This window comes from Piliocolobus tephrosceles, chromosome 2, assembly GCF_002776525.5.
Source record: "Piliocolobus tephrosceles isolate RC106 chromosome 2, ASM277652v3, whole genome shotgun sequence".
NCBI lineage: Eukaryota > Metazoa > Chordata > Mammalia > Primates > Cercopithecidae > Piliocolobus > Piliocolobus tephrosceles.
Genome location: NC_045435.1, coordinates 179131597 through 179152499, shown reverse-complemented (window position 1 = coordinate 179152499; position 20903 = coordinate 179131597). Strand labels below are relative to the sequence as shown.

Sequence of the window (20903 nt, the reverse complement as noted above, 5' to 3'; positions counted from 1 at the left end):
ATCACTTCCCTTGCTTCAAAGGATTCTGACCTAAGACATCCATCAACTCAACTCTTATTCCCTGCACCTCCTCTCCTCCTCAGTCCAGATTTTTTACCACATCCTCTGGAATTCTTGGACTCATCTCCATGTCCGCCACCTCTTCTTCAGACAGCTGTTTGAACTCTCCATAACGTGGACTTCTTTTTGTGCTGGCTGGTTCCTCACTCTTTCCACCTGCTTCCTTCTACTATTCTTTCTCCTGCCTGCCCCTTAGTGGCATGCATGGAGCATAGTTGATGTTGACAGTCATGCCTGAAGATGCGTTGGGTCCCTGTTTGAAACAGATTCCAAATGTTTTTCCTAGTGGGATTCCAGATCTCCTCTGAAAGACAATCTTCCTGGGGAGAGGCATGAACCTCTACTGCCTGACAGGACCTCAGCCAGCTCATGGCTAGCAAGGACCAGTCCTCCTGCATGAGATCCAGGAGTCCCTGGTGTGAAGTTTCTACTTTGTTAGATGAATGTCAGAAATTTCACAGACCTGAGAAAACAGAGTTCATTACAACATAGCTTCTAGAATGTGGTGAAGACATCCCTGTCCAGTGGATAGAATAGAAAATAGAGAATAAGCAAAGTAAAACATTTAATGTGATGTAAAAACAAAAAGCTTTTGTTTTCAACTATTTTCTGAGTTCTAATTTTCAACAAGAGTGAGCTTGCACATACCACACTAACCCAAAGAGAGGAGGCAGAGAAAGACATCAGCAGTGGTCTTTGGAGTTTGGCCTACTGACTGCCACCCTAAAGTGGGAGATAAAACTCTGGAATCTTTATCTTGTGTCTGTTGGCCAAATTGCTTAATTCCTTCCTATTGTCTTATAAAATGAGGCACTAATATCTTACCTTCCAGCTCCGAGAGGATACACAGCCAACTCATTCATTCAACAAGCAACGAAAGTCAGCTATTTGTGTGGGGACAGTGTCAGGTGCCAGGATATGTGGCCGGCCCTAGATGGAAAACACTCTAGGATAACCATGGCTGCTCTTGATTCTTATTTCTGGGGTAGGAGTGGGTCAGGCAAGGCAAAGCCGGGCTGTCATGGTGTCTTCTCTTTCAGGGAGATGTCATGGGGACAGGCATGGGGATCAGTCTTGCCCCTGGCTGCAGGCACAGGAAGTCCCATGCATAAAACCTTTGGCTGAGGCTTACTTAAGGTTCCTTTCCGTTTTTTCTTTCCTCCCTTGTACATAGTTTAAACTCTCCACACTAGGTCATTCAGGCCTGGAGTCACCAGAAAAAAAAGAAGTCCCTGTTTGGTGGATGGCAGATGATCAAGAGTTCAGACAGCTGCGATGAAGGATTAGTTGTGGGTTTTTCTCAGTGCCTTGCTACAAACTGTGTTGCAGTTCCATGTTCCGACACTATTAAATAATGTTTTCTCTGGCACCGATCCACCTTTTCCTTACAGTTTAAGTATTGATTTTTTTTTTTAACTGAAGTGGCTTCGGTTTACAGCTCACATTTAAAACTTAGAAACATTATTTCCATAAATGTTGGCAGAAACCGGTCACTGTTTATTCCACCAGCAGTCATAATAAACCCCTTCGCACTGACAATCTGACAAATCATTTTCTGTTTGCCACTGAGGTGGGTTCAATAAAAATTTTGTGCTCTTAAAATTTCCCTAATAAGAACTGAAAGCACACATTTCCTTCCTAAGGCAGCCCTTGTGGTCAGTGCTCGCAGTGGCTCTCTTTCTGAATTCCAGACGTGAGCACAACAGGTTGGTTGTAGTAATTAGAAAGTCTCAAAAATCAGGAAGATACTAGTATATTGCATATGTTAGTATGTGCTCATTTCGGTCAGTCAGTCACTTTTAATTACATGTGTGTACACAAACCTCCCCTCAGCCCTTCACTTCTCCGCAAGTCAAATGTGAACAGTAGCAGTGGCCACAGGGAGTATCTTTAGACCCTTCCCAGCGGGTGCCTCCTGCTTGGATGCCCTGAGTGGCAATGGGGCTGGACAGATGCCCCACCACGATGGGCGGCCTCCCCACCAGCCTGCAGAACCAAAGAGCAACCACTGGGCTCCATGCTGATGGGTCAAAGGACAAGCGAGGCATCTTACAGCGGGCCTGGAAGCTCCCACAGAGCTTACAAATGTGTTTGTTTTTTTCAAGACAGGCCAGACTGAGGCTGAACCAATGGGGTCTCAATCCAGGAATCTTCTAGGCTCTTCCAAGAAACACAGGGAGGTGTTGGGTTGAGGTCATTGAGTGCAGCCTGCACATCAGGGTTTCACGGTAGGTTTGGAAGAACCAGCCCACTTTTTTTTTTTTTTTTTAAAGGTTTGGTTTCCTTTGAAATAGAAATTTTGGTAACTCAGCTCCACAGCCTTCAATCAAAGCAAAGTACTGACAATACTGACTGTACTATCACCAGGGTCCTCAGGGGACATTGCCAGGGTAGGGGTGGAGGTGCTTTTCAATCCCCAGTGAAAGGAGGCCAACTTCAGTGAGTAAACGAGGACCCCCTACCATGCCAACTCAACCATATGTGGAACAACATCATGTACAGAAAGCTCACCCCAAGCTCACAAGACAAGGACCCAACGGGACCTCTGCAGGGTACAGAGGTGGAGTAAGTCACAACACCCAACCCAGCCTGGGTCCCTGTGGACGTCGGCTTTCATTTTCTCACACAGCTGGGAAGGACATTGCAGCCCAGGGCTATAAGGGGAGTTCACAGCTGCTGGGCACACTATTTAGACTCAGGAATCCCGGAGCAGGGCGTCCACTCGCTGGGTCCTCCACTACTTTCTAGTCCTGTCTCATCACCCTCTTCCCCACTGAGTTCAAAAGGAAGTTTCTCTGGTGGAGTAGAGGGTGGGGTGAGGAAATAAAGGAGAACCCGGCATCCCGTGGGCAAAGGCCATCTCCCCCAGCAGGAAGCCACATAAGATCTGACGCATCGCTGGGACTGGGGGGCTGCTGTGGACATGGTGCATCCACCAGTGATAACACTGACTCTTCCGGTCTAACACGCCCGCTGGGAGTACAGACTGCGGACATGGGCAACTTCAGCCCAAGACAGAAGTGGGAGGGGACTGTCCTGGGTTGGGCACCCTCAAAAGAGAACCTGATGCAGGGATTCTTGTGCAGGTGAGTGAGGACATGGTGTCAGAAGGGATAAGGGAAGCAGGATAGAACTGAAGGAGGAACAGAAGGATGTGCCCGAGTTCCCCGAGGTTGGCCGAGTGTTCTGAGGGATAAGGAAAGCCCAGAAAAGCACCATGTGTGAGTGTTCCACCCCAATGAACCAATGAACCACCATTACACAAAAATCCAAACACTCCATCCTTTTATTCCTTCCCAGGCTACTGCAGGAAAAGCCTTGTTTCCCAAATGCTGTGCCTTTCTCCTCTTGCCTTCAACCCTGGAGGGGCCCAACTACGCAAGTGGCTTCTTTGGGGAAGGGAATGAGGCTGAATAAAGAAAGCTCAGCTTCCAGAACACCACACTCTCTTGGTTTTCTCTGACCTTAAGGTAACCCCTTCTCAATCTCTTTGGCTGATTTCCAATTTCCCAGAGAGCCCAAGGGTTCCATCCATGGCTCTTTTATGTTGCTTCTCAGTAATACTCAAGAGACAATCTCAGCGGCCCCTCCGGCCGCATGGTTTTAAATGCCACTGACATGCTGATGGTTCAGCAGGGGGCGCTGTGGTGCCCTGCCAGATACGTTCACAGAGCCAGTTCCCAGGACCCCACACCCACCAACACACTACCATGCATGGTAGCTGCCAGATGCCTACAGCCTCTTTTCCAGAGACTTGCCCTCAACTGAAGCCACTTGCCTTCAAATGTACCAGCACTCCCAAAGAACTCACAGCCAATAAATGACTGATACAGGCTTTCACAGGTTCCTTCTGAGAGCACCCCCCACAATAAACCAAGTACATTCAGATCCCTGTCTCGAGCTCTGCTGCAGACCTGACCTGAGAAAACTCTCCACTTTGATTTGCAGCCAGAACCTCCCATTCCAACCACAGACAGCCTGCTTTGCACCAAATTCCTTACTTACCCAGCCCATCCTTCCCTTTCAGTAACCGGTAACTCCATCTTTCCTGCTATTCAGGCCGAAAACCTTCATGTCATCATTAACTCTTCTTTCTCTTACACTGCACATTCAACCTCTCAGCAAATCCTATTGGCTCTGCTTTCAAAATAAATCTAGGTATTTGGCCACTGCTGTTGCTGTGACCCAGGCCCAAGACTGGAATCTTGTAGCAGCTTCCTAACAGGTCTTCCCTCTTCCTTCTTCTGCCCTTGTCCACTAAAGTTTTTCACAATATGGCAGCTAGAATGACCCTTGCAAAATATAAATCAATCAAGGCACTCCTCTGTTCAAACCCTCCAGTGGCTCCCATCTCACTCAGCAGAAGCCAAGTCAAGGCCCTCCACCACCTGACCTCCTCCCCAGCCGTCTCTCCTTCCATTCTCCCCCTGCCCATGACTCTGCTTGGTCTCCCTGCTCTTCCCTGACCATGCAGAGCAGGGGCACTGCACATCCTGTTCCTCTGCCTGGAATACCTTGCCCAGGACCCACTTCCCTAATGTCTCTGCTCTAATGTTACTTTCCCAGTGAGGCCCCCTTTAAAACTGCAGCCTCATCTCCAGGATTTCTTACTCCCTCCCCTGCTTTATTTTTCTCCATACCAATTATCGCTATATGATACCTTGTATATATTTATTCCTATGTATTGGCTATCTCTTTCTCCCTGTAGAACGTAAGCTCCATGAGCACAGGGAACTTTTCCCTCACAGGGAACTTTCCCTCTGAGCACAGAGACATTATTCGGTGAAGTATCTGTAGGTCCCTGGTCAATGCCTAGCACACAGTAGGTACTCAATAAATATTTACTGAAAGAATAAATGAAACTAGACAGCTCTGACTTTCTTCTTTTTCCATCTCGGAGACTTATAACTAAGCATTGTCCTCAAATGGGATTGGCCAACCGTTGTGATTTTGGAGATGCAAAGTGGGGCAAAAGCCACATTTCTGTACTCTACACTCTCTACTCAACTTGTTTTTCAGTGGGTGCTAGAATTGGTACAAGTCAGACCAAGTGAAGACCACTGTGAGGCTGGAGAAATTTAGCCTTTGTCTTCCACCATCTTTCCTGGATGAGGAGAAAGGAGACTAAAATCTGGAAGAGCAAACAAGCCAAAGGAGGTTTTCACAATTATCATCTTTTAGGAATGTTTTTCTTATTTAAAAAATAATACTGATTTTTTTGGGAAAAAAAAAAAAAGCCAGAGAAGACTGTCCTTCAAACCAAAATGGTGAGAAAGGCAGGTATGAACACGGGGAAGACAAATGTGAACATGAGAAAGACAGGGGTGAAGGTGTGAAAACAGATGTGAGGATAAGAAGACAGGTGTAAAGGTGAGAAAGAGGCCGGGCACGGTGGCTCACACCTGTAATCCCAGCACTGTGGGAGGCCAAGGCAGGTGGATCACCTGAAGTCAAGAGTTCAAGACCAGCCTGGCCAACATGGCGAAACCCCGTCTCTACTAAAAATACAAAATTAGCCAGGCATGGTGGCGCATGCCTGTAATCCCAGGTACTCGGGAGGCTGAGGCAGGAGAATCGCTTGAACCCGGGAGGCAGAGGTTGCAGTGAGCCGAGAACGTGCCAAAGGACTCCAGCCTGGGCGACAGAGCGAGACTCCATCTCAAAAAGAAGGTAAGAAAGATAGGTGTGAACACGAGGTGGCAGGTGTGAAGATGGGAAAGGCAGGCTCACCCCAGTGACATGCAGTGAGAGAGATGGGGACTTCCCTTTCACTTCGGAGAGTAAAGGGAAGGCTCTGAGGTATCAACAGCCTGGGCTGTTGGGAAAAGGACCAAGAATCTGTGTTTCCTGAACGTCAAGAAGTCTCTTTGGTTGCTGTGGGCTAGCTGGTCTCCTCCAGTTCTAAGAGGTCATCCACGTATTCCACAACTTCTCCCTGTGAGAGACAACAGGACAACTTTGTTAAATGGGCTCATTGGACTTTTAAAAGTGCTGATGAGCAGAAACAGTATCCCAAGAGGCCATTGCCACTGTCTGCTTTTGCTGAAACAGGTTTTCTCTGCTGGTCTGGGGCCCAGGGGACCTAATTTCTCCCTGTGGAGGGGACCTCGGCTTTCACTCCATTTGAACTTGCTATCAAGTACTCTGCGAGATCCGCCAACATGCTGTGTGAGGCAGACAGCCCAGCCTGTGAACGGCTCTACCAAGTGCCCCTCCTGTGTGCATCTCTGCCTACTCCCCTTCCTCCCCTCTCATGTGCAGGTCTCCCACAGGAACACTTTCTATCTGTTCCCTTTCTGCCTTGACCACCAGAACACAAACTTCTCAAGGACCAGGGCCTGGGTTGATTTTTCTTCCCCAGAGCCCAGCACACAGAAGGTGCTCAATAAATATGTCGAAGAATGAATGATTGAGCGCATGCATACATATTGCTAGTATGACTGAAGCAATCACCCCTCTTACAGGAGAGACACACAGGGACAGTGGGATCCACTTGCCCAGTGTCGGTACCAGGAGCTCACCTGCTCCCTCCTGCAATCAGCCTTACACTTCAACTTGAAGCAGCCCAGCACCCTTCCCAATTTCTTTCTCCACATTGACTTCTCTCCTATAACCCTCTTGGACCACCAGCTGATGAGACCCATTCTCTTTTCTGCAGAGAATGAGTGAATGACCAAGGCTGAGGTACCTTCCATAAGAGTCAGCACAGACCGGCCCCACCACCCCTGCTAAAGCTCGACCCCTTCACTGAGCTCACCATCCCAGGCCAAGAGCCTGTTGGCTCCTTTTGATGTTTTAACACAGAGAAATTTATAAAAATCTTGCAGCATTTGGGAATAACTGGAAAACCTATCAAGTACATGAGACACAAATGGGAGTCTTAGTATTATCATCAAATACTTCTACTACGTCATGCCTGAGGATAGAAACTCAAATTGTAACAGTAGAACATTATGGCTTGGAAAAAGTGTTTTTCAGTTGCTTTCTAGACCCCAAAAGGAAAACACAGCATAGTAGAGGGATTATGTGTATAGCCATAACTTCTGCTTAGGGAGTTACTATATCCTGCTGTGTGTCTGTTGTGACTTGTGGGATGATGGTATTATTTGCTTTTAGCTCACTAGTAATGAGTGCCCGAGGCAGCACAGATGAAAGAACTGCATCCCCTGCATGGCTGTTGTGGTGAATACTGTTGGGGCCTCGCTCAGATCTCCTTCCCAGCACACCCATCCCCAACTCCTGCGAGGGCTGTTTGCTAACGGCTAGCAGCTGCCCCATCTCTGGGCAATTGCCTTTGGCCAAACAACAACAAAAAATAAAACAACAGCAGTCTTGCCAGGGAGGTTACACACCAGCCCTTCCTGGCAACAAAGAATGACTGACAGACTGATAAGGGGGACTACAAAAGGCAGGAACAACTCTGCGGTGCCATTCATGCTCCAGTCCCCCGTGGGAGCAGGCGAAGCTTGACTCTAGCTGAGACCACATCTTTGTTGAGCTCCTTCCTCTGACCCTCATTCTGTTCCTACCTGAGAGTACTCCCTCCATAAATCCTTCCAACAAATTATATTCTGTTTCTTTGGACTTTCCTGAAGCAAACAACCATCAGAACTTGAAACCTGAAGCATCTATTTCAGCCTGTTTTAAAAAGTTTCTGAAACTGTAATAAACCTCTGCAAAATTTTGAACCAGTGTGTAGACTTTCAGGAGTGCTTCTACACATTTCAATGCCAGAAAGATAATAAGGAAGAATGCCACACATATCAGCAGCTAAAGTAGTAGCATGTCCTTTGGAAAATGGAAGGATTAAACTAAGAATTTTATGATTTTGGTTATATTTTCATTTCAAAGTATTACTTGCCATAATTTGGTATATAGTAAGAAAATGGTTCATTCTTTAGAGATGGATTAGTTCTTTCACAATTCTAAAGCCTCAATTAATAAGCACTCCAGAACCTTCAACAAAGTCCTTTTATCTTGAAAGTGCCAAATCCAAGAATCCTAGGAATTTTAAAGCCTGCAATAAGCTTGGTGTGTTCATTAGATGATTACTAACCCTCTGTGTGACTACGAGCAAGGCACTCTATCTTTCTGAGTTTGTTTCCTTATCTGTGACATGAGAGAGCTTTACTGAATCCTGTAAAAAATCTCTTCGTGTTCTAATATCTACGATTTGCTTTCTATATATGTTGTTCTTATACATCAGAAGTCCTCAAAGTGTTCACAGCCTTAGACCAGGAATTTCACCACTGGGAATTTTTTCTAAGGAAATGATTAGAGAAGAAGTAAACAATTTAGTCCCTGCTATGCTATTTGTAAAAGCAAAAAAGTTAGAAGCAAACTAAATGCCTACAAAAAGGCTGTATTTCTAAAAATTCTATATCATGTAATATTAGTCACTGAAAAGTCATGTTTATAATGAATATTAACTAACAAGGGAAACAAAAATCATGTGACCATCTCAATAGATGCAGAAAAAGCATTTGACAAAATTCAACACAACTGCATGATAAAAAAAAATTCAACGAATTAGAAATAGAACTTCCTCAATCTGATAGGGGCACCTACAAAAAATCCACAGCTAATATCATATTTTCACATTTAATGCTGAAAGACTGTATGCTTTTTCCTTTTAAGATTGGGAATAAGACAAGGATGTTCACTCTCTCCACTTCTTTTTTTTTTCCAGAGAGACAAAGTCTCGCTCTGTCACCCAGTCTACAGTGCAGTGGCATGCTCGTGGCTCACTGTACGCTCCCACTCCTGAGCTCCAGCAATCCTCCCCCTTTAGCCTTATGAGTAGCTAGGATTACAGATATGCACCAATATACTTAGCTAATTGTTTTTTTTTAGACAGTGTCTCACTGTGCCGCCCAGGCTAGAGTGCAGTGGTGTGATCTCGGCTCACTGCAACCTCCACCTCCTGGGTACAAGCGATTCTCGTGCCTCAGCCTCCTGAGTAGCTGAGACGATAGGCATGTGCCACCAGGCCCAGCTAATTTTTTTGTACTTTTAGTAAAGACAAGGTTTCGACCAATTGGCCAGGTTGGTCTTAAACTCCTGACCTCAGGTGATCCGCCCACCTCAGTCTCCCAAAGTGCTGGGATTACAGGCGTGAGCCACCACACCTGGCCTAATTTTTTTAAATTTTTTGTAGAGATGGGATCTTGCTATGTTGTCCAGGCTGGTCTCAAACTCCTGGGTTCAAGTGATCCTCCTGCCTCAGCCTCCCAAAGTGCTGGGATTAGAGGCATGAGCCCCTGTGCCAGGCCCATTTTCTCTGCTTCTATTCAATATGGTACTAGAAGTTTTAACTAGAACAATTAGGCAAGAAAAATAATACACACATACATACAAACTAATAAATAAGTTCAGCAAGTTTGCAGAATCAATACACAAAATCTATTGTATTTCTATTCTTTTAGAATATGTCCAAAAATGAAAATTAAAAAAAATTTCATTTACAATAGCATCAAAAAGAATAAAATGCTTGAATACTGGGGGTTGGAAAGAACTTATTTTAATTTTTTAAAAAATGGAACGTTTACGAATAACAAAATAAGAAAACACTGTAAAAGAAATTTTAAAAAACCCAAATAAGTGGAAAGACTTCTCATGTTTATGGATCAGAAGACAATATTAAGATGCCAATACCACCCAAAGAGATTTACGGGTTCAGTGGAATTCCTATAAAAAAAATCCCAGCTGCCTTTTGCAAAAACTGAAAAGCTAAACCCGTAATTCATATGGGAATACAAAGGACGCAAAACAGCCAAAATCTTCTTGGAAAAGAAGAACAATGTTGGAGGACTCACACTTCAAATTTCAAAATGTAGTACAACGCTACAGTAATCCAATCTTTGTTGAAACTCCACGTAATTTAAAAAAAAAAAAAAAAAGCTATAGTAATGAAGACAGTGTAGTACTAACCTTAAGGATAGAAACTGAGATGAGAGTATAGACTGAGTCTGGAACATAACTCTCACATTTATAGTCAATTGATTTCTTTCAAGGGTACCAAGACAATCCAATGGTGAAAAAGTCTTTTCAACAAATAGTGCTGTAACAACTGGCTATTCACATTCAAGAGAATGAAACTAGACCTCTTCCTAATATCACACACAAAATTAACTCAAATGGGTTGTAAATGTAAATGCAGGAGATAAAACTATAAAAATCATAGCAGTAAAAATCAGGAGTAAATCTTTGTGACCTTGGATTAGACAATGGTTTCTTAGATATAACACACAAAACAAAAGCAACAAAAAAAAGAATAGATAAATTGAATTTCATCAAATTTGAAAATTTGTGCTTCAAGACACCATTTAGAAAGTGAAAAGACAACCCACAGATTGTGAGAAAATATCTACAATTCATATATCTGATAAGGAACTTATAACCAGAATACCTAAAGAACTTCTACAACACAATAATAAAAAAATAAATAACAATTTTAAAGTGGACAAAAGATTTGAATAGATGTTTCTTCAAAGATATACAAATAGCCAATCATGAAAGGATGCTCAACATAATTAGTCACTAAGAAGGTGCAAATCAAGCTGGGCGCAGTGGCTCACACCTGTAATCCCAGCATTTTGGGAGGCTGAGGCGGGTGGATCGCCTGAGGTCAGGAGTTCGAGACCAGCCTGGCCAACATAGTGAAACCCCATTTCTACTAACAATACAAAAAATTAGCTGGGCATGGTGGTGCGCACCTGTAATCCCAGCTACAGTGGCTGAGGCAGGAGAATCGCTTGAACCTGGGAGGCAGAGGTTGCAGTGAGCTGAGATCGCATCATTGCACTCCAGCCTGGGCAATAAGAGTGAAACTCTGTCTCAAAAAAAAAAAACAAAAGAAAGTGCAAGTCGGAACCACAGTGAAATACTACTTACTACATCCACTGGCATGGCTATTAATAAAAAAGACAATATTAAGTTTTGTTGAAGACATTGCAAAGTTGGAACTCTCCTACACTGCTGATGGGAATATAAATGGTGCAGTCACTTTGAAACACAGTCTGGCAGTTTCTCAACAGGTTAAACCGTTACCGTATGGCCGAGCAATTCCATTCCTAGGTATGTACCTGATTTGGTTTGGATATTTGTCCCCTTCAAATCTCAAGCTGAAATGTAATCTCCAGTGTTGGAAGTGGGGCCTGGTGGAAGGTATTCGGGTCAGGGGGCAGATGCCTCAAAAATGTCTTGGTGCTCTCCTCATCATAATAAGTGAGTTCTCACTCTGAGTTCACACGAGATCTAGTTGTTTAAAAGAGTGTGGCACTGCTTTTGCCATGTGACATATGCCAGCTCCCCCTTTGCCATGACCATAAGCTTCCTGAGACCTCCCCAGAGGCCGAGCAGATGCCATTGCCACACTTCCTGTGCCACCATGCCCAGCTAATTTTTAAATTTTCTGTAGAGACAGAGTCTCACTATGTTACTCAGGCTAGTCCTGGGCTCAAGCAATCCTCCTGCCTTGGTCTCCCAAAATGCTGGGATTACAGGCATGAGCCACCGCACCTAGCCAGGTATTTCTTTACAGTGATGCAAAAATGGCCTAACACAATACCTACGTATACACTCCTAGGTATAAAAAAAAAACAACTGGAAAGCTTATGTTCAAACAAAAATTTGTACACAAATGGTCATAGCATCATTAGTCAAAATAGCCAAAAAGTGGAACCAACCCAAACATCCATCAACTGAAGAAAGGATAAACAGAATGTGATATATCCATACAGAAGAATATTACTTGGTAGTACAAAGGAAATTTTACAGGTAACATGTTCAACATGGCTGAACTTTGAAAACATATGCTCAGTGAAAGAAGCCAGTCACAAAAGACCACATACCCTATGATTCCATTTATATGGAACGTCTACAACAGGCGAATCAACAGAAACAGAAAGTAGATTAGAATATTCCAGGGGCTGGAGGTGGAGGCAGGAGTAGGAACGTTGGCCCAGAGGAGAAATGGGAAGTGACTTAGCGATGGAGTTTCTTTTGGGGGCGATAAAAATGTTCTAAAGTTAAATAACAGTGATGGATGCAAAATTTTGTGGATATAGTAAGTACCACTGAATTATATACTTTAAAAAGGAGTACTTTATTATATGTGAATATCTAAATAATGCTGTTTTAGAAAAATATAACAAGAGAAACTGCTCATATTATAATATCAAGTGAAAAAGTCACGAGACATAATCATAGCTGAGTTTATAATAAATATACAGAGAAACATAAATTTAAAACTATAAAATTTTTTTCATTAATAATAAAAAACAATGGAAAGATATATACCAAAATATCCATAGTAGCCTGCCTCTAGATAACTGGGAACTCAACTTCTCCTACCTTTTCTAAATATATTTTTCTATACTTTTCTTTTTTTTTTTTTTTTTTGAGGCAGGGTCTTACTCCAATTGCCAAGTCTGGAGTGCAATGGCGCAATATCAGCCTCAACCTCCCCAGACTCCTTCAGCCTCCCAAGTAGCTGGGACGACAGGTGCACTCCACCACACCCAGCTAATTTTTTTGTATTTTTTGTAGAGACAAGGTTTCGCCATGTTGCCCAGGCTCGTCTTGAACTCCTGGACTCAAGCAATCATCCGCTTTGGCCTCCCAAATGCTGGGATCACCGGCGTGAGCCAGTACACCCAGCCTCTGCTATACTTTCCAAACCACAGTAGCCAATCTTGTTGGTATCTGGCTGGTGTTCCTCCCTTTAGGGAATGGGGGAATGGCCCCGGTGGCATCTTGGGATCCTGTCTCAGGCTCTGCTTCAAGGATACCCAACCCAAGACACAGGCATGTGCATCACTTTCCAGTTTAGAAAGCATTTCCACATGCAACACAGTATTGTATTCTCCAACCCTGGGAGGGCAATATTACTATTCCCATTTTATAGGTAAAGAACTGAGGCTCAGTTGTTTAATACCAGTGATGAGTTCATCCCATACATATTTGTAGACAGTATGTCTTATTCAGAGGTGCTTCACCTAGAACCAGGGTATAGGAAGAGCAGACCTGAAGGCTCAGGAAACTTGCTGGCCCCACGCTCCTCATCTACAAAGCAAAGGATCAGACCAGAGCAAGCTCACAGCTCTCTCAGAGCTCCAATAGCTGACACGTCCCCAGCTTTCTCAGTAAGCATTTTCCTGTTTGTTCCAAACACATCTCTCTAAATACTACCGCTAATGATGGCTTTTCTGTGACCAGGCTGCCCCACCACAAAATGACCACTCCATAACCAGATGAATCGGGGTCAGAAAAGGGGTCAGCTGAGTAAGGTGAAATCAGGAATTTCAAGCAATTCTAGAGAACGATAAAATGCTTAAAGATGCAATTTAGAAAAAATAATAATAGCAGTAGTCGAGCAGAAAAATTGGGGTGAGAGTATCCATGTTATCTTCAGAGTGCTGAGCAATTAAAAATTCACCGATTTTATATAAAGTGCAAAGATGAAGAGTGACCACTGTGAATTCCTGGAGCGTCGCCCCACACCCGTTTCACTCTCAGGAAATGTGGCACTCCTGCCTAGGTGTCCTAGAAAGCCGCTCTTTCCCACGCCAGCGTTCTGGCTGTCACTGAAACACCCACAGTAACTGTCCTTCTCAAGGTCCCCTGTTTCTTACTTCAGGGAGGACTCAGCCTTCCAGGGATTTTTAGCAAAGATGTGAGCAATATTTTCTCTTAGCCACCAGACATGTGCTAAGCATGAAAACTTACCTCATCATCATCCATTATATTTTCCTTAGCAAAGTCATACAGCTCCTTCTGGAGTGTGGTCACGTTAAAGAACTGAACTGCTTCCTGTTCAGACACAACAGAGAACAGTTTATAGGACCAACGTTTTCATCTTAGAACTGGGAGGAGGGAGGAACAGGATATGGGGTTTTTCTAAGGTGATGAAAATGTTTAAAATTAGATAGTGGTAATGGCTGTACAACTCTGAATATACTAACAACCACTGAACTGTACACTTTAAAATGGTGAATTCTATCCTATATAAATTATATCTCAATTTTTTTAAAAAAGAGTGGCCAGCCCTCAGTGGAAGACGAATTTATGAAAATCAAGATGGCATATAGAAATCCCCATGAAAATACAAGTAAAGAGCAAAGATCAATTAGGAAAAATCTTTTGAAAGTAATATATGATGAATGGGGTTTGCTAACAACACATGCTAAGCGGTGAGTTTGCCTATCAAGGGAATTAAATGATGGTCCATCCACAAAAGAGACTACCAGGAAGCTGTTAAAGGATAATAAATAAGAAGTTACGGCCGGGCGCGGTGGCTCAAGCCTGTAATCCCAGCACTTTGGGAGGCCGAGACGGGCAGATCACGAGGTCAGGAGATCAAGACCATCCTGGCTAACACGGTGAAACCCCGTCTCTACTAAAAATTACAAAAAACTAGCCGGGCGCGGTGGCGGGCGCCTGTAGTCCCAGCTACTCGGAAGGCTGAGGCAGGAGAATGGCGTGAACCCGGGAGGCGGAGCTTGCAGTGAGCTGAGATCTGGCCACTGCACTCCAGCCTGGGCAACAGAGTGAGACTCCGTCTCAAAAAAAATAAAAAGAAGTTACATGGATGTGACATGGAGAAATATTCACGACTAATTGTTAGAAAGACAAAGAAAGTTGCAAAAAGTTGTAAGACTATGTAAATATGATCTTGTTTATATAAAAATACACAAATATTTACTATATATATGAGTAAATATATACCTTTAAAGCAGGGGATAAAGAGATGGCACAGGCTGGGCGCAGTGGCTAGCACTTTGAAAGGCTGAGGTGGGTAGATCACCTGAGGTCAGGAGTTCGAGACCAGCCTGGCCAACACGGTGAAACCTCGTCTCTACTAAAACTACAAAAATTCGCCTGATATGTTGGTGCACGCCTGTAATCCCAGCTACTCGGGAGGCTGAGGAAGGAGAAGAGCTTGAACTCAGGAGGCGGAGCTTGCAGTGAGCCGATATGACGCCACTGCACTCCAGCCTGGGCGACAGAGCAAGAATCTGTCTCAAAAAAAAAAAAAAAAAAAGAGAGAGAGTGAGAAGGTGTAGGATTATGAGAGAATTTTGCTTTCCAAGTAAAATATTTCTGCAATGATCGAAATTTGTAGAGTTTTTATAGATTCAGAAATCAGAATGAAGCAGTAAAATGTTAAAACACACACATGTGCAAAACTACAGAAAAAAATGACTTTTCCTTTATTTCCTTTTTTTTTTTTTTTTTTTTTTTTTCAGAGAGAGTCTCACTCTATCTCCAAGCTGGATGGCAGGGGCACAATCTTGGCTCACTGCAACCTCTGCCTCCCGGGTTCAAGTGATTCTTCTGCCTCACCCTCCCAAATAGCTGGGACTACAGCCGCGTGCCACCATGCCTGGCTAATTTTTGTAGTTTTAGTAGAGACGGGGTTTCACTGTGTTGGCCAGGCTGGTCTCGAACTCCTGACATCATGATCTGCCCACCTCAGCCTCCCAAAGTGCCAGGATTACAGGCACGACACACCACGCCCAGCCCCTTTATTTCCAAAATGACCCTTTCTCTTAAGGTACAAGGTAGTCTCCAGAAGGCGAGAATGAAGAGAAAAGGGAAGGTGAGGTGCACCAGACTTACAGGTCTGGGCTGGAAGTGCTCGTCCGAGAGGCCCCAAGTGTCCCTGTGGTACTGGTAATACACCAGGTTCTGCTGCATGACCTTGTCATTCTGATCAAAGAGCAGGTAGCTGACTGCACAGGGGGCTGCGTTCTTCAGGTCGTTCACTGGGGTTGGGAAGAAAAGACAAATGAAGAAATCAGCAAACCACGCCCTGTAATTCCTCTCACTGGTTCTGCTTCTAAACAAAAAGGTCATATGAACAAGCCCCTTCTCCACAGTCCTTCCTTCAGAGAGCCTGGGGCCGACTGGCAGCCCTGAGTGGGCACGCCACAGATGGGGTCTCCACAGTAGCCTGGAAGCCAGGCTTGAAACTTAGTTCTAGTTAGGCACATACCTACGGAGAAATGCCTATGTTCCACCTCCAGCTCTGGGGACCCGAGCTGGTCTCAGGTGCCTGGAAGTAGCTGGAAAAAGCTGGATTGTCCTGGGGCTGAGGGAGAGAGCGAGGATGTGCTCAGTAAACAGGTTTCTCATTTGGGGCCTAGAGTATCTGGATCCCATCTGGATGGGACCACAGTCTCCAGATCTAGGTTAGCTCCCCTCCAGCTAAACCAGACCTGGAAAACCCAAAGGATGGTGGAGCCTCTGGGCTGGAGGGGATTTGGGAAGTCGCCTGGTTTTGCCACCTCCTGAGGATGGAACTCCCAGCTCCGATCTCTCTGTTTGGTGTTGCCCACCTATGACAGTACCTTCAGCAGAGGGATTTTGCAGGGCTTGGGATTTGTCTTGGGAGTACAGGATAAAGAGGAAGAGGTGATGAGACACAAAGCCCCTCGTATTTATTCCGGCACATTCCACTCTAATTTACACAACAGTACCTCTGCTAAAGCTGTGGTTGGCCAGAGCAGCCAAAGCTTGGGTATGAATAAATTGTGCCACCCAGTGACTGCTTCCTGTAATGACTACTTTAAAGCCAGCCCTTAGGGGCATTTACTCTTCAAATATAAATAACACCACCTGCCCTCAAGCAATGTAGTATGGTAGGCGGTCTAGGAAAAATTCAAAACAGGGCAGATTTTCAGGAATCTCATTTCAGGAAGTACATTTCATTCATACTGTTGATTCCCGAAAGCAGATTTCCTGGGAAGCAGCAAGCATAGCTAGAGGCCTCAGTCTACCAGTGTTGATAAGTGTTTGCCAGTTTCCATCATGCAGGGCAATTTTCAGGGCATGTGAGGATTTCAGAGGGCCAGGGAGCTGCCAGAGCCCGGATGTGTCCAGAATACTTCTAAATTCCTAGTGTTCTAGCTTTATCCATTTAGAACCAAGCCATGCTCAGTGAGCTAGAAGACCTTATGGCTTTTTATATTTATATAATACATATTCTTTTTCTTTTTCTGACCTTCAGGGTGCAAGGCTTACCCTGTGTTCTGAAGAGGATGGGAGGTGAGATAAAGAGGAAACCCAACAAAAAACACAGTTATCACAGTGGGAAAGGAGGGCTAAAGCCAAGATCACCTCTCTCACTTTTCCCAGGGCACCCTGAGACCAGCCACTCCCAAAGGGAGTGAAGGGGCAACCCAGGGGATCTATTCTAGCCAGAAACCTGCCACCACTAGACCCTGGCACTTCATTAGGGCAGAAGAATTCCTGCTGCCACTGTCCCTAATCATTCTTCTGTGCTTGGAACTGAACTGCCAAGGGACACACTGCTTGAACAAGTGGCACTTGGCAAAGTCAGGTACAGGGAGAGGAGGAAAAGCCGAAACACACAGCCTCTGAAGTCCAACCCTGTACTTCCGTCTCGCCCATGTTTGCCTCCCATTGTCCACTAGAACGTTCTGATTGAGAAACTCCCATTTCAGATCAAGGGAGGGCGACGGGTGCAGTGGCTCACACCTGTAATCCCAGCACTTTGGGAGGCTGCAGTGGGCGGATTACTTGAGGTCAGGAGTTCAAGACCAGCCTGGCCAACACAGTGAAACCACATCTCTACTAAAAATACAAAAAATTAGCTGGGCGTGGTGGTGCACACCTATAATCCCAGCTACTCGGGAGGCTGAGGAAGGGTAATCACTTGAACCTTGGAGGTGAAGGTTGCAGCAAGTCAAGATGACACCACTGCACTCCAGCCTGGGCAACAAAGCAAGTCTCAAAATAAAAAAAAAAAAAAAAGAAACTCTAACAGTCTGAAAAGTAAAGCCAGTGATGAGGAGGAAGGGAAATAATGGTAACAAAAACAAACACACAGTTTGCTATGTGCCAGTGTGGAAATACCCCAGACATTTCACATCTATTAATTCATTTAGTCCTCAAGACAATCCCATGAGGTTAGTACTACAATCTGTTTTCACAATGAGGAAACTAAAGCACAGAGAAGCTAGTAAGTGATAAGGCTGAAATCGAACCCAGGCAGTGTGGTGACAGGCTCTGCCCTGAATCACTAAGCCATGCTGCCTTTTTGCACAAAGCATGGCACCAGAGTTGTCAGTGTGACCTCGATGAACTCTCAACAGCCGTCGCTAAGAGTTATTACCTCTATTTTACAGTCTTAGAAGGACTAAGTGCCTCACCCAAGATGTCACAGAAGATTACTTACACTTATAATAGGCAAACTGCAAGTAATGATACATGGTAGCCACAAATTTCTCAACTGGATAGCCTCCTATAACTGGGGTGAGGTTCTCTTCACACTGTATTTTGCATTCCAGAACTTCTACGTAATGATCTGAAACAAAACATACAAATTTTCAGAGCAGTACATCCATTATTTTCTTAATATGCTACTTCTGCCTCCTGCCCAAATGAAAAAGGTAAAAGAAGAATATTTGCAACACCCACAAGGAGCTGTAAATCTTTAATATACAAAGTTGTTTCAAATCAATAAGATGAACATCCACTATATAAATGGCCAAATAGTTTTAACAGAAATTATTAAAATGTCTAAAAAACATTGTGAGAGATGCTACACCTCTTTTGTAATTAAGAAATACAATTACCCCCAAAATAATTTAAACTACTAAATTGCAAAAGTTTTTAAAATTCATAATGTAGTATTAAGAAGAGAACAGTGAAACTTACACTCTCATATTCTGTTGATGGAAGCAAAACAGGAACAAACTTTTTGGAGAACAATTTGGTAAAATTTATCAAAGGTTAAAATACACATATTTTCCAACCCAGCTGTCTACTTCCAGGAAATTTTCTTTAGACATAGGCATACATAAACACTGTTTAAAACAACAAACAAACAAACTTGAAAGAACCTAAATGCCAGTCAATAGGATGAGGATTAATCAATTACAGTATATAAAAATAATAGAATCTATATAGCCTTTGAAAGAGAGTAAGGTGAACCTAAATATAGTCCAAGACTACATTTCCCATGCAGCTAGGTTGGGGCCATATGACTAGTCATGGCCAATGACATGTTGAGAGTAACAAGGAATGCTACTTCCAGGCTTAACCCCTAAAACCTTGCACGTGATCCTTGGCTCCCTCCCTTTTCTCCCTTTATGCAGCTAGAAGCAAAAGACTCCAGGAGGGTTGCACACATTTTGTAAGTAAGACTGTGGAAGAACAGGTACTTTCAAACACTGCTGGTAGGAAATACGAAATGATGCCTTAAAACACTAAAATTAATTTACAGAAACATTTACTCTTTGAAGTATTAATTCCACTTTGGTTGACTTTGAAAACACACCTCCATACTTACTACCACCACCAACAAAAAAGTCTTACACACTTACCACCACCAACAAAAAATTAACATCAACAATAAGGGTACAAACAAACATCATACATATCTTGACATGATATCCTGAGGAGGACATTTATATACCGGTCCAGCCAAAAATACGTAACCTGAATGTAACTGTGAAGACACATCATAGACACCCAAATTGAGGAATGTTTACAAAGTAAACATTCTTAAAAAATATCATTGGCATAAAAAGACAAAGAAAGGCCAAAGGATAAACATGATTCTGAACTGGAAACTATACCAGCAAAAAAATGGTGCTAGAAAGAACATTATTGTGACAATTAACAAAATGGGAATGTGAACTACAGATTGATACAAGCATTGTATTTAGTATATTAAGTTTCCTGAAATTAATTACTATGGATATTTAGATAGTATTATTGTTCTTAGGAAATAAACTGAAGCATTATGGGGTAAAGAGTAATAACGCATGTGCAACATACTTCCAAATAGTTCTGAAATAAAAATAATTATACAGAGCCGGGCGCGGTGGCACAAGCCTATAATCACAGCACTTTGGGAGGGCAAGGCGGGCGGATCACTTGAGGTCAGGAGTTCAAACCCAGCCTGGCCAACACAGCAAAATCCCATCTCTACTAAAAATACAAAAAATTAGCCAGGCGTGGTGGCACCTGCCAGCTGCCAGTAGTCCCAGCTACTCAGGAGGCTGAGGCAAGAGAATCACTTCAACCCTATCTCTACTAAAAATACAAAATATCATCCAGGTGTGGTGGCACCTGCCAGTAGTACCAGCTACTCAGGAGACTGAGGCAAGACAATCGCTTCAACCCGGCAGGCGGAGGTTGCAGTGAGCCAAGACCGTGCCATTGCACCACAGCCTGGGTGACAGAGCGAGACTCTGTCTCGAAAATAAAATAAAATAGGCCGGACGCAGTGGCTCACACCTGTGATCCTAGCACTTTGGGAAGCTGAGGTGGGTGGATCACCTAAGGTCAGGAGTTTGAGACCAGCCTGGCCAACATGGTGAAACCCCGTCTCTACTAAAAACATAAAAATTAGCTGGACGTGTTGGTGCACGCCTGTAATCCCAGCTACTCAGCAGGCTAAGGCAGGAGAATCGCTTGAACCTGGGGGGCGGAGGTTGTGGTGAACCGAGATCATGCCACTGCATTCTAGTCTTAGCAACAAGAGGGAAACTCCATGTCAAAAAATAATAATAAATAAATAAATAAATAAAATAATAATAATAATAATTATACCCACAGCACATATGGAGAGAGCAATAAAGTAAATGTGGCACAATCAATGTTACAAATTGGTGAATCTAGGTAAGGTGTACATGAGAGTTCTTTGCATGATTCTTCTGTCTTCTCTACAAGTTTGAAATTATTTAAAAATAAAAACTAAAGGCCGGACGCGGTGACTCACGCCTGTAATCCCAGCACTTTGGGAGGCTGAGGTGGGCGGATCACGAGGTCAGGAGATCGAGACGATCCTGGCTAACACGGTGAAACCC

General features: G+C 43.8%; 1 protein-coding gene across 1 annotated transcript in view; it reads right to left on the bottom strand.

The window, feature by feature from the left end:
• Positions 1-611: 611 nt before the first annotated feature.
• CRTAP (cartilage associated protein) overlaps positions 612-20903 on the bottom strand; it is a 32986-nt gene continuing 12694 nt past the window's right edge. The window contains exons 4-7 of the mRNA XM_023214670.2: positions 18263-18391; positions 15682-15827; positions 13789-13872; positions 612-5995 (exon numbers count right to left, since the gene is read on the bottom strand). Of these exons, the coding sequence (XP_023070438.2) occupies positions 5942-5995; positions 13789-13872; positions 15682-15827; positions 18263-18391 (413 nt within the window). The 3' untranslated portion in view covers positions 612-5941. The remainder of the gene's footprint in view (positions 5996-13788; positions 13873-15681; positions 15828-18262; positions 18392-20903) is intronic.